This window comes from Pavona decussata, unplaced genomic scaffold (assembly GCF_977016875.1).
Source record: "Pavona decussata unplaced genomic scaffold, jaPavDecu1.1 SCAFFOLD_524, whole genome shotgun sequence".
Taxonomy (NCBI): Eukaryota; Metazoa; Cnidaria; class Anthozoa; order Scleractinia; family Agariciidae; genus Pavona; species Pavona decussata.
This window is the reverse complement of record NW_028145831.1, coordinates 80,995-95,000: the sequence shown is the minus strand read 5'-3', so window position 1 is coordinate 95,000 and position 14,006 is coordinate 80,995. Positions and strand designations below refer to the sequence as shown.

The following is a 14,006-nucleotide window of genomic DNA, read 5'->3' as shown; positions in this document are numbered from 1 at the left end:
ATATCTAAAGGGAAGCAGAGATGTTTCTTATTTTCAATTCAGTACAATGTTAGTTTTGTCTGTTTAAGAGTAATCATCACTTGTTGATTTTATATACCTTCATTATCTATATACACTATATATATATACTCCCAAGGAAAAACATTGTAGTTGCAAATTTCACGTGTATTTTGGTTTAGAGATTTTCATAGCTTCATTCAGAAACTAAGTTGTTGTCTTAATTTTTATGGTCAATCTTGATGTGCATGCATGCATGATATTTGTAATGTTCAAATCTCCAGAGTGAAAAAAAAAACATTTAAACAAAAAGTACTTATGGCAGAGATCAAATTATTGAAGTCATGATAAGAATGATGACTTTTTTTAACAGATGATTTTGTTTTTGTGAGATACATTTATTTAGCTTGCATGTCTATTCTAAGTTGTTGCACTAATTTAGTATTTCTGAGGAAAGTGTTGTTTTTGGAAGGGGCATAGTCTTGTTATCTCATTCTTAGTTTTCACATCTTCAACTTTTATTTTTTCATTCTTTCCGTCCCTCCTGCTCTTAGGCTAACTGCATTGACAGATGCTATTACTGTAAGTGGTCTTTCTAAATTTGTTTTTACGAAAAGAGGCCTGCGCCTTATAGCTATTGTCATACCTTGCATACTTGTCAGGGAAAAACTCTGTAATGAGAACAGAGATGAGACCACTGAGGGACTTGTCACGATGGCTTGCCAGAAAGTTATATTTCAGTTCCTCATTTTGGCGCTCTACCCCATTTGTAGTGTGGATGGAGATGGTATGGCGGTATGCTCTCACCCAGCGCTAGAAAATTTTTAAAGAGAGATTTTCTTAGGACCATCATCAGTGTTTTGAGAAACAGTGATGGTATCATTCAACTTTCACTTAGCTAGAACTCATGTCCATTACATTGCATTAAGTTCAAGCTATAGATATTTCTTATTTGCACTCACCTTATGTTCCTTTAACCAATGATTTTCAAACCATGCACTTAGACGACTGTTTTCCTTCCAAAGCTTGGATTTCTTCAAATCACACACCCGTTCTTGATAAATGTCTTCAGTCTCAGAGCTTGCTATGAGCCGAAGTTTTGAAAGCACATCTTCTTTATTGGAAGACACACCATTTGCTGACTTTGCTGTCCACCTCTCCCAAGCTTGTTCTCTGTGAAAATCACAGAGGAATACTTCGCACCCTATATTTGAAACATTAGAATTCACATGTTAATATTGTTCAGTCAGGGCTCTGTCTAACAATTTATTAATGTTGGTATTTATATTTTTTTTTTAGTCTCAACAAAGTGCACAGTTGAGCTAGGTGCAGTAGGCCTAATTATCACATCTGCCCTATAAGCTACCATGAAGAGAGGTGAGTAGCAGAACTCCAAGCCTTTTTTCTAAAGCCTGGATCACAAAACATCACTTTCTTTTAAGTTATATGTGCAAAATCTCAGATTCAAACTTAACCTGTGTTGTCACATATCCCGCCCTACAATAATTTGCTTATTTACTAAACTGTGTTTAGACAGTAATTAACACAGCACATTTCAATTAAATTCTGATTCCCAAATTATCCAAACAATATTTTTTAACAGTGATGCTATTCTTAGAGTGATATTTGTAATCATGGTATTCTTCATTGGTGCCTGTGATTCCCATTGCTTACCTGGAAATACGTCTTCTATGGCAGTGATTTCTTGCTCGCAGTTGTCTGTCATGAAGTACTTTGGATTCCATCCAGTTGTCTCTCTTTGAATAATTTGCAGTGCCTCTCAAATACACTGAGACGTTTCATTTTGAATCACAAATGATCCAACAACTTGGTAGTCAACATTTGTGGGCACCACAAGGAAGAACAAAGGTAGTGCATAACGAGTGGTTTTGTAAGTGGCATCCAGTAAGCAAATGTCATTACCATATCTTTGTAGCAGTCTACGCTGCCATCTGCTTTGATGGACAAAGAGAAGGTTGCTGGATACCGCTTCTTCAGAATGACCCTCTGAATCAGTGGGTTTTTGGGGGGCTTCTCCATATGGGCGGAAGTAGAAGAAGTCCTCAGGATTTGATGACTGCCACTGGTCAATGTTATCTACAACATTTTCTTGGTCAATTTTGGAGAATCGGTTTTTAACTGAAGCACGATACATGTGACTTCTAATGTCACTTGGCTTAGGAAAGAAGCGACGGTTTGATGGAGATCATGGCTGAATTTCATCCTTTGACAATATTTGTTGCTTGACATAAACATTGAGGTGTCTCTTCATTTCGCGAGTGTCTTTTACACCTTCATTAACTAGTGCATCAATTTTTCTAATAATCCTCTCATCAACAGGTTGACAAAGGCCACTACCCTGCAATAGTAATGAAAGTTAGAATGATAAGATCTTTGTTGATTAAGACAGAACTTGAATGGAAAAAAAAAAATCTTGTACACTGTTTTTGTGAAATTAATACTCTGTATAGGAGAAAAAGACACAGGCTGCATTTGCATCACTTAGAGAAAAAATTTGATAACATTTATGCTTAATTTCAATTGCTGTATAATGACTGAACATTGCAGCTGAAGAAGTTCCTAGCTCATTTTTTTGTGAAATGGCTGTTTGTATCAGAGGCAAGAAAATAAATATAAATAAATTTTGTGAGTTGTAATTATTGAACCAAAGCCAGTAGGTCAAAGAGGTCCCAACCAGTTAATTCATTACAGGTTTTGCACTTTCCCTTTATTATCTCACCTCTCCCATAAGGTGATGTGCATGGTCTTCCTGGGACGGGAACTCAATGTAGATTCTTCGCTCAGATCTCACTTCTCCTTTTCCCACATCTTTTCGCAATCTCTTTGAGGCCTTTTCCCTCTCATGTTTGGTATCCTTTTCAATCTGCAGCATAGGGGTTCTTTATTATTCATTTAATAAATTTATTGCATTTTGTAGTGTACAGAATTTAAAAAAATTATATTCCAACATTATATTAGGACACATATTACTATTATTATTATTATTATTATTATTATTATTATTATTATTATTATTATTATTATTATTATTATTATTATTATTATTATTATTGCAATTGGAGCTCTCCTTAGCCACAGCCACCACCTTGAAGTTATAACTAGCACTGGTTGCTTTTGTTATGAACAATTTTTGAACTCACAAACCTTGTAATCTGGAAATGCTACCACTTCCCTTAATTTCAACCTTGCTGGACAGTTTGCTTTCTTGGATGGCTGTGCAAGGAATCTGGTTTTTTTTTAAACAAAATCTCCATCCTGAAAACAAGAAGAAATATATATATTTAGTGGTCATATAACTCTGCCCAGCATTTTGAAAGAAGCGAAAGGAATAAATGTTTATTGCAACATGGAGGTTAAAACAGTGTCTGGGCATCTTTTATGTCAGTAAATTAGGCATTCATTTCCATTGTTTTGACAATAAAAACAGTTTTGGTGGTAAAGTTGAGATGGTTTCTCTGTTCATGAGTTTTACTAATCCAGCAGTGAATAAAATACTGTGTATGTACACTCACCTCTTCTCTTTGCTGTTGCTTCTTCCTTTTGAGAGCAGCATTTCTATCCTTTCCATGCTGGCAGTCCAAGATCTTGCAGTCCAGGATGTAAAAGGGTACTCCAGTGAATTCTATTTTTTTACCATGGACCTCCTTTGGCTCCTCCCAATAAAGTCTGTGATTTCCTTTCCTGTAATCTAGGCACAGTGTTATAGTTTGAAAATCAATCGACCACATTGCAAGCATTGATGTCTCTATATTGGTGCCTGTTTTTATTTAAAAAAAAATTGTTTGAATTATGGACATGATACCAAGACCAGAAAGGGCATGCATGTGATCATGAAAGACTACAAACTGCAATTTAATACGAATTATGTCTCTGGTGTGTACCCAGCAACAAATAGCATCTATGGTGACATTTGCATTGTTGCATTGTTGTTGTATCCAGACTTCTGAAATAATCCAACCACATTAACAATTTGAGTAAACCTAATCAGAAGTTTTCCTCTTTTTTTTTTTTTTTTTCCAACCATTTGATCCTTTCATCAGCCTCTCCAGGGCATGGCAATGGGAAGGGGGGGAGGGGGCTGGGGTGGATTTGTTGTAAGGGGCATTCTCCTGGGATTGAATTTGTAAAGTCACCAAAGATTCTAATAACAAAAAGAGCACTGTCCAGAGTGAAGTTCCTAATTTTCACTAACACTTTATTCATCTAATTGAAGTTTTGTGTCTGTGAGGAACTCCATAATTCAAAAAAAGGATCACAACATGTTAAGTTAAAGGAAGGATTGTGTTGTTATTGTTGTAAGAAGTGTCTCAGTGTCATCCTGTGGATTCTAAATCCATTGATTTTCTTTTTTAATTATTATTATTCCAAAGGTTAGATCCCCACATTTGCAGCAATTGACAGGACTCAGCAGAACTGTACTATGGGGGCAAAAGTTAACCAAAAATTAATAAATATTAACTCACCATGATTTCTAAAGTTACCAGTACCCTTGTAACAGGAAAACTTTACAGTATTTTTCGTTTCAAAACTTGAAATTAGCTTTGCGACCTGATCCATAGAAGAAACGTAGCAGGTTCTTTCGGGAATTTGTTCGCAAGGAGCACAGTCATCATAATTTTCTGCCATTATCAAGACGCGAGCTACGCAAAGGTAAATTACAACTCAAATCTCCCGCCAGATTTTCCCGGGTTCCCGCTAATATAGGCAGTTCAGCGGAAGAAGGGAGTTAAAAATTAACAGCCAAAAGCAAGCCCAAGTAGGGGAATTGATGGTAATTGCTACTCTTCCCAAATATCGGTCAAAGAACACAAAAAAGGCGCACGCGTTGTGTTTGACATTATCCCGCTTTATTTGACCTGCAACGAAAAATCACTTGTTGTTTATGATTTATTTCTGCAAATGCCACTACACGTCACCCTCACCCTATTATGTAGTGCAAAAACAGTACAAAGAACGAGTTAAGAAGGCTTTTATTTTCGTGAAAGATGTAAACAGTTTCATCAGGTGTTGAAAATTCATATAACAGCATATGTTCATGTATTCATCGAAAGAACTGCTTTTGAGTCAAATAATTAATGAGGAATACTTTTCCAAACGAAGACTGGATCCAGTTGGGCTCGGATCCTCCTCACCCTATGTTATGTAGTGTCCTCTGCAACAGTGCAAAGAAGTAACATCGAGTGAAGCGGTGGGTAAAGATAAAATGGTAAAGGCATGTAAACATTCATCCACTCCTCGAAAAAATCTGCTTTGTCAGTCCTTCAGTGTGTAAACTGAGGAATAGTTGTCCCAACAGAGCTGGCCGCCGGCAAATTTTTCACACAATGCAAAGGATAATAAAGCACTTCAGCGCCATATTTGTTTATTTCGTTAAAGCAGTCGGACGATGACGTCACGATGACGATCGGAAAATTCCGATCAGTCGGGACCGCTTCACCCTATGTTACCTAATGCCGACCGTTTCAAACCCCCCGGCGGTGGCACCGATTTCCAAGATGGCCGCCACACGTGGTCTCTGCTCTCTCTTAGTTTTTCTAACCTGCTGGGCATCTTATGCACACCAGAGCTTCGCCGACTTTGCCATGATAAAAACATCAACCTTACTGAGGATATCTACGATATTTATTCCCGTAATAGTCTCGACCCGGGGTAAATTGACCAAGCGCTGCATCACAGCTCCAATTCGCTTGCAGCAAGTGAGTGGGTCCAAACTCGGGTACACTTGCCGTTCACCTCCAGACCTGCACCGAGATATCGACATTACTATCTACATGGACATCTCCTTAAACCCCGGTCCTGAGCGCTGTCAAAGTGACGGTTTCCGTGCTCTGTATCTGAACGCTAGGAGTTTGAAAGACTATCTCGCTTCCGATGACAGCCGTACACGAAGGATTTGCAAAATTACCATACTTCAGGAGCTTGTTTATAGCGGCGACTTCGATGTTGTCGGGATCTGCGAGACTTGGCTCAATGAATCTGTTATAGACAACGAAATAGTAATTGTGGCTGTCAAAGGAAATATTCAAGCTTCTAGACGATTCGATTTAGAGAGGGAGGATACCGAGCTAGTAGTCGTGGAACTCAAAAGATGCCACGAAAAATCAGTGCTGCTTTATTGCTTCTATCACCCCAATGCATCGCCCGATCCTATCCTCAAATTAAACTCCTCACTGTGTGACAACTGTGAACCTGCGTGTATCATCTTGTTTGGGGATTTCAATCTACCTGAACTTGACTGGTGTGGCGATCAAACTGCTCCAATAAACAACGGGAGTCGCGCCGATCATAACATATTTTGTGATATGATGGGTGATAACTTTCTCCACCAGTTTATCCCTGGACATACGCATCTGGCCGGCAACAAACTAGACCTACTGCTCTGCAATTGGCCTGAAGTCATTGGAAGTGTTCGATCTTTCCATCCAAGGGATGGTTTGTCTCCCTTTGACCATTATGTTGTTGAATTTGAGATTATACTAAAGTTTAAACGAGCAAAGAGGGTGACTCGCCAGTTCTATGACTTCAAGAATGGTAACTTTGATGACTTACGGGATTCTCTCACCCGTCTCCCGTTTGATTTTGCTACCTCGGCCGACGTGAACGAACACTGGTCGAACTGGAAGGATCTGTTTTTAACTGCTGTAAAAGAACATATCCCTATCAAAACAGTTGGCGACAAGAATTCTCCGCCTTGGATTGACGGTGAAGTACGACATCTGATCCGTAAAAAATATGCAGCCTTAAAGAAATTTCGCTTGAACAAATCGCCAGAACGGAAGCTGAAGCTCCGTAAACTAAGTCAAAACATCAAATACCTAGTACGGTCAAAACACCGGCAATACTTAGCCAAAATCGAAGCGTCTTTTAAAGACAACCCGAAAGAGTTCTGGAGCTACCACAAAGTGTTCATGGGTGGACGCTCATGCACTAACTCAGCGATTTGTTACGATGGTGAAGTGGCTACAAAACCGGCGCAGAAAGCTGAACTCTTAAATAAATATTTCTGTTCTGTTTTTCTATCGGCTACTCCGGATGTAAACATAGATCCAACGAACAATTCACCTAGAACAGATATGGAAATGTCTCAAATACAGGTGTCAGTTGATGATGTGACGAACCACCTGAATGGGCTTGACACCTCAAAAGCTTCTGGACCCGATGGCATTTCAGCGCGCCTACTAAAAGAATGTAGCCAACAAATTGCTCCGAGTCTCTGTGGGATCTTTAATCTGAGTCTCTCAGTAGCGGTCAAATTCCTACAGAGTGGAAATCCGCGGACATAACTCCCATTCACAAGAAAGACTCAAAAGAGCCTGCCGAAAACTACCGACCCATATCACTTCTTCCGATTGTCAGCAAAGTCCTGGAACGCTGCGTTTTTAATTGCCTGTATGATCACGTTAATAACTTAATTACTCCTTTACAACACGGGTTCCTAAGGAATCGCTCATGTGTCACCCAGCTACTATCCGTTCTTCATACCATCGGCCGAAACCTGCATAAAAACATCCAGACGGACGTAATTTACCTTGACTTCGCCAAGGCATTTGACACTGTGGATCATAACGTCCTTCTTCCTAAGTTACGAGCCTACGGGGTGTCAGGTCAGCTTCTAACCTGGTTCGCCAACTATCTATCTGGTCGACTCCAACGAGTTGTTATCGATGGCGCAACTTCGCAATGGGCCCCTGTCACTTCTGGGGTCCCCCAAGGCAGCCTTTTGGGGCCACTGCAGTTCGTAATATTTATTAACGACCTCCCAGATGTAGCCGTAGGTGGTGTTTTCACTTCCCTTTATGCCGACGATACCAAAGTATATCGCAACATCAATACCATCGATGACTGCATGTCCATGCAGAAAACCCTGACCACCATGGACACGTGGACTCGGGACAACAATATCCGGCTTAATGCTTCTAAATGCAAGGCGCTAACCATCACTCGAAAAAAGAGCCCGCTAGACTTCATTTACAAGCTTGATAATGTAGAGCTCGAGCGTGCGTCCACGGAGAAAGACGTTGGAGTTAACATCATCAACTCCCTCACCTGGAACACACATATCCATTCCATTACTGCTAAGGCCAACAAGTTACTTGGACTTTTGAAACGCACGTGCCCACTATTAAACGATGTCTCCGCTAGACGCTCACTTTATCTTGCACTTGTGAAATCTCAGTTATCCTACGCGACCCAAGTCTGGTCCCCGAACAAGATTTCATTCAAAACTCAAATTGAAAGGGTTCAAAGGAGGGCCACAAGGTGGATCCTCAAACAACGTGTAGGCGTGATGTGATACAGAGACAGACTTTTAACTTTGAAACTTCTTCCTCTGACATTTCACCGCGAACTCAAAGATCTTGTCTTATTTACAAATGTCGGAAAGGTTTTACTGATCTTAATGTTTATGATTTTGTTTCTCCTGTTTCTCAGGGCCGAACCAGACTAAGTAAACCTTATAACCTTAAAACTCCTGTATGTAAAACTAGCACTTTTCAGGCCTCTTACTTTAATCGTATTGTTAAGCTCTGGAACTATATCTGTAAATTATCACCGCCTACCAGTTTTTCAACTACTGCTTCCTTCCGCAACTTTGTTACTGAGCACATGTTTCACCTTTTGCAAAATCACTTTGACATATTCTATCCCTGTACCTGGTCAATCGTACGATCCTGCTCCTGCCATCCCTAGTTTTTTAGCGTCTATTGGTTGTTCGTGTTTTAATTATTATTTGTATCATGGGAGGTGCCTCGCATGGGTCCTGGCGTCCCGTTTGCACCTGCCCTTTTGACCTTATCACTTTAAATCACTTTGCATATATTTTTCATTTCTTTCTGGCTGTTTCATTTATTGTATTTAACATGTGTGATGGTCAATAAAGCTGTTAAAAAAAAAATACCCAAACATGGGTCAAGTGCTCCACCCCCCCCCCCCCCCCCGGGATGTTTACGCGTCCTCTCGTGAGCTTTGGCGCTTAATTTCGATTTATCGAACACTGCTTTGTTCGTGAATATCTTCGTGTCCCACGTGGCGATTTATCTATCTATTCTTTTGTCATAATTTTTCTCTCGTTCACTTTATCTTCTGCTAAGCGATCCAAGCGATCAAAACTAGGGGTAAATATTTGACTTTTGCCTTCGTCAGAGTCAAGTGAAAACATTGAAACAAAACCTACTTTGGGATTGTTTTTGTGCCTCCCGTTGGAGCAGAGTCAGAGAACGTCCTCTGAGGGGGGTAGGGTAGGCCCGCCAAAAAAAGGCACTTTTGGTTAGGTCTCCAATTTCAAACAAAAATGTGTCCCAACCAAGTTTTTTTGGACGCTCTTTTGAACAGCAACATTCGTGATTGAAAATGGCGACCTACCAAAATCGTCACTTTGCTTCCCCGTCCATATAGGGGTGAATATTTGACTTTGCCTTCGTCAGAGTCAATTAAAAACATTGAAAATGGAATCAGCATGCAAGAAAACCTACTTTGGAATAGTTTTTGTGCCTCCCGTGGCAACAGAGTCATAGAACTTCCCGTGAGGGGGGCTGGCGACCTAACCAAAAGCGCACTTTTTTTGGCAGTCCTACCCTACCCCCCTCGGGGAAGTCTTATGATTCTGGTCCCACGCGTGGCACAAAACCTACCCCAAAGTAGGTTTCCCTGCATACTGTATCCATTTTCAATGTTTTTAATTTACTCTAATGAAGGCAAAGTGTAATACTCACCCATGTAAGGACAGGGAACCAAAGTGACGATTTTGGTAGCTCGCCGTTTTCTTGATTTCTCTCCGCAGTTTGAACCATGAGTTTACCTTTTTTATTTCCCATCGCAGTTTCAACCACGAGTTCACCATTTTCTTTATTTCACTCCGCGGTTTTAGAAAAACCAAGACAACGATGCACTTATGGTTGAAACTGCGGAGTTAAATCAAGAAAACTTGGAAGCCATGTTTAAAACTACGGAGAGAAATGAAAAAAACGGCGAACTCATGGCTGAAACTGCGAGAGAAAAAAAGTAAACGGTGCACTCATGTTTGAAACTGGAGGGCGGAAACAAGATAACGGGAACTCATGCTTTAAACTGCGGAGAGAAATCAAGAAAACGGTGAACTGATGGTTACAACAGCGGAGAGAAATGAAGAAAACGGTGCATTCATTGTTTAAGCTGCAAAGAGAAATCAAGAAAACCTTGCAGTCATGGTTGAGACTTCGGACAGAAATCAAGGTAACGGTGAACTCATGGTTGAAACTGCGATAACGGTGATCTCATGGGTAAGGTTAAGAAGAGAAATCAGCAAACGGTGTACTCATGGTTGAAACAGCGAACAGAAATCAAGAAAACGGTGAACGTATGGTTAAAACTGCGGTGAAATCAAGAAAACGGTGCACCCATGGTTGAGACTGCGGCGAGGAATCAAGAAACTGTGCACCCATGGTTGAAACTGCGGAGAGAAAACAAGAAAATACTAAACTCATGGTTGAAACTGCGCAGAGAAATCAAGAAAACGGTGCACTGATGGTTGAAGCTGCGGAGAGAAAAAAGAAAACGGTAAACTCATGGTTGATACTGCCGAGAGAAATAAAGAAAACGGTGAACTCATGATTTAAACTGCACAGAGAAATCAAGAAAACGGTGAACTCATAATTTAAACTGCGGAGAGAAATCAAGAAAACGGTGAACTCGTGGTTTAAACTGCGCAGAGAAATCAAGAAAATGGTGAACTCATGGTTGAAACTGCGGAGAGAAATCAAGAGAACGGTGCACTCATGGTTGAAACTGCGCGGAGAAATCAAGAAAACGGTGAACTCATGATTTAAACTGTGCAGAGAAATCAAGAAAACGGTGAACTCATGATTTAAACTGCGCAGAGAAATCAAGAAAACGGTGAACTCATAATTTAAACTGCGAAGAGAAATCAAGAAAACGGTGAACTCATGGTTGAAACTGCGGAGACAAATCAAGAAAACGGTGAACTCATGATTTAAACTGTGCAGAGAAATCAAGAAAACGGTGAAGTCATAATTTAAACTGCGAAGAGAAATCAAGAAAACGGTGAACTCATGGTTGAAACTGCGGAGACAAATCAAGAAAACGGTGAACTCATGATTTAAACTGTGCAGAGAAATCAAGAAAACGGTGAACTCATAATTTAAACTGCGAAAAGAAATCAAGAAAACGGTGAACTCATGGTTGAAACTGCGGAGACAAATCAAGAAAACGGTGAACTCATGATTTAAACTGCGCAGAGAAATCAAGAAAACGGTGAACTCATAGTTGAAACTGCGGAGAGAAATCAAGAAAACGGTGCACTCATGATTTAAACTGTGCAGAGAAATCAAGAAAATGGTGCAGTCATGGTGGAAACTTCAGAGACCAAGAAGACGTTGCACTCATGGTTGAAACTGTGCAGAGAAATCAAGAAGACGGTGAACTCATGGTTGAAGCAGCGGAGAACAATCTAGAAAACAGTGCACCCATAGTTGAAACTGCGGAGTGAAATAAAGGAAACGGTCAACTCATGTTTGAAACTTTGAGAGAAATCAAGAAAACGTTGCAGTGATGCGGAGAGAATAAAGAAAACTGTGAACTAATGCCGTTGATACTACGGAGAGAAATCAAGAAAACGGTGAATTCATGGGTGAAACTTTGAGGGAAATAAAGAAAACGCTGAACTTCATGCTTGATACTGTGAAGAGAAATCAAGAAAACGGTAAACTCAGGGTTGAAATTGCGGAGTGAAATCAAGAAAACGGTGCACTCAGGGTTGAAATTGCGGAGAGAAATCAAGAAAGCGGTGCACTCATTGTTAAAAGTGCGAAGAAAAATCAAGAAAACGGTGCACTCATGATTTAAACTGCGGAGAGAAATCAAGAAAACGGTGAACTCATGGTTAAAACTGCGGAGAGAAATCAAGAAAACGGTGAACTCATGGTTGAAACTGCGGAGAAAAACCAAGAAAACGGTGAACTCACAATTTAAACTGCGGAGAGAAATCACGAAAATGGTCCACTCATGATTTAAACAGCGGAGAGAAATCAAGAAAACGGTGAACTCATGGTTGAAACTGCGGAATGAAATCAAGAAAACGGTGAACTCATGGTGTAAACTGCGGAGAAAAATCACGAAAACGGTGCGCTTATAATTTAAACTGCGGAGAGAAATCAAGGAAACCGGGAACTTATGGTTGAAACTGCAGAGAGAAATAAAAAAAGGTGAACTCATTGTTGAAACTGCGGAGAGAAATCAAGAAAACCGGGAACACATGTTTGAAACTTCGGAGAGAAATCAAAAAAACTGTGCACTCATCGCTGAAACTGCGGAGAGAAATAAAGGAAAGGAAACGCCCGCCGCTGAGCCCAGACATTTTACCCAACGCCGTTCGTCAGCGAACGGGAGGCAACGATGTATTACCATTGGCCAATCGTCCGTTAATCAAACTCATAGACCAAAACGACAAAGATGAAAATATGGCTGAGGCAGAAAAGAGCTCTCTCGAGTGTCCTTTCGATTTCGAGTTTGCTTTGCTTTGGAAACGACTTAACTACTTTCGCAGGGAAATACGTTAATTTAGTGGAAACCGGTGAAGAAAACGGTGAATTCATGGGTGAAACTTTGAGGGAAATAGGTGCACTGATGGTTGAAAATACGAAAAGAAATCAAGAAAAAGGTGCACTCATGTTTGAAACTGCGGAAAGAAATCAAGAAAGCGGTGAATTCATCGTTGAAACAGAGAGAAAAATCAAGAAAGCACTCATGATTTAAACTGCGGAGAGAATTCAAGAAAACGGTGCACTGATGGTTGAAACTTCGAAATCAAGAAAACGGTGAAGGTATGGTTGAAACTGCGGAATGAAATCAAGAAAACGGTGCACTCATGGTTGAAACTGCGAAGAGAAATCAAGAAAACGGTGCACTCATGGTTTAAACTGGGGAATGAAATAAAGAAAACGGTGCACTCATGGTTGAAACTTCGAGAGAAATCGAGCAACGGTGCACTCATGGTTGAAACTGCGGAATGAAATCAAGAAAACGGTGCACTCATGGTACTTCGAGAGAAATCAAGAAAACGGTGCACTTATGGTTGAAACTGCGGAATGAAATCAAGAAAACGGTGCACTCATGGTTGAAACTGCAGAATGAAATCAACAAAGCGGTTCACTCGTGGTTGAAACTGCGAAGAGAAACCAAGAAAGCGGTGAACTCATGGTTGAAACTATGCAGATAAATCAAGAAAACGGTGAACTCATAGTTCAAACTGCTTAGAGAAAGCAAGAAAACGGTGTACTCTTTTTTGAAACTGCGGACAAAAATCAAGAAAACGGTGCACTCATACAGTTGAACCTCTCCACAACGGCCACCTTGGGGACAGAAGAAAGTGGCCGTTGTAGAGAGGTGGCCGTTATGGGGAGGTAGGGGTGTAATATGACACCTTTTTTTCGGGAAGTACAACATGTTTATTGTGCCAAGTTCATGCTTACTGTAGCCTATGATGGCAATCCAATCTCAAATAATATATATATAGATAAAATACACAATAAAACGTAAATAATGTTTTGAATCAAAATGTTAACAAGGCGAAACGAGCAAGGTTCGCAACATTCGCTATATTATTGTAGACAATTTATGCTTACTGCAGCATATAAATGGCACACAATCAAAATACGTATATCATTAAAATGGATACAGAAACGTAATGTTCCGAAGACAAATGTCGATTACTGCATCAGTTTATAAAAAAGGTTTTTACGAAAACTAAGTACTGTACTGGCCGTTGTCGAGAGGTTATTTTGGCAGTTGGGGACACAGTTTAGTGGCCGTGGAGAGGTGGCCGTTGTAGAGAGGTTTAAACAAGAGCTAATGTATGGACTGTCCACCGGGACGAAAAAAAGTGGCCGTTATAGAGAGGTGGCCGTTGTGGAGAGGTGGCCGTTAGTGGAGGTTCGACTGTAATTTAAATTGCGGAGAGAAATCAAGAAAACGGTACACTCATGGTGGAAACTTCG

At 40.3% G+C, this 14,006-nt stretch overlaps 1 protein-coding gene and 1 pseudogene across 2 annotated transcripts in view; both read right to left on the bottom strand.

Moving 5' to 3' along the window:
- Nucleotides 1-2,152, bottom strand: part of LOC146449990 (uncharacterized) — a 5,735-nt pseudogene extending 3,583 nt beyond the window's left edge. Inside the window, exons 1-4 of the transcript XR_014860445.1 lie at nt 1,672-2,152; nt 960-1,201; nt 644-810; nt 1-4 (exon numbers count right to left, since the gene is read on the bottom strand). The exon at nt 1-4 is cut by the window's left edge and continues 1,720 nt beyond it. The product of XR_014860445.1 is annotated as an uncharacterized LOC146449990 (transcript). The remainder of the gene's footprint in view (nt 5-643; nt 811-959; nt 1,202-1,671) is intronic.
- A 45-nt stretch (nt 2,153-2,197) lies between these two features.
- Nucleotides 2,198-5,373, bottom strand: LOC146449989 (uncharacterized). Its single transcript, XM_085100915.1, has 4 exons — nt 4,482-5,373; nt 3,531-3,706; nt 2,738-2,881; nt 2,198-2,356 (listed from the first exon to the last, which is right to left on the bottom strand). The coding sequence occupies exons 1-4, from the start codon at nt 4,642-4,644 to the stop codon at nt 2,204-2,206; spliced, it is 636 nt and encodes a 211-aa protein (XP_084957041.1). The 5' UTR covers nt 4,645-5,373; the 3' UTR covers nt 2,198-2,203.
- Nucleotides 5,374-14,006: the final 8,633 nt, after the last annotated feature.

Excerpts from the sequence above, each read along its gene's own strand:
- LOC146449989 (XM_085100915.1), bottom strand. The coding sequence starts at position 4,644 with ATGGCAGAAAATTATGATGACTGTGCTCCTTGCGAACAAATTCCCGAA. Across the intron at positions 3,707-4,481 it reads TGGTAACTTTAGAAATCATG|ATTACAGGAAAGGAAATCAC; the intron begins GTGAGTTAATAT and ends CACTGTGCCTAG. Across the intron at positions 2,882-3,530 it reads AGCAACAGCAAAGAGAAGAG|ATTGAAAAGGATACCAAACA; the intron begins GTGAGTGTACAT and ends CCTATGCTGCAG.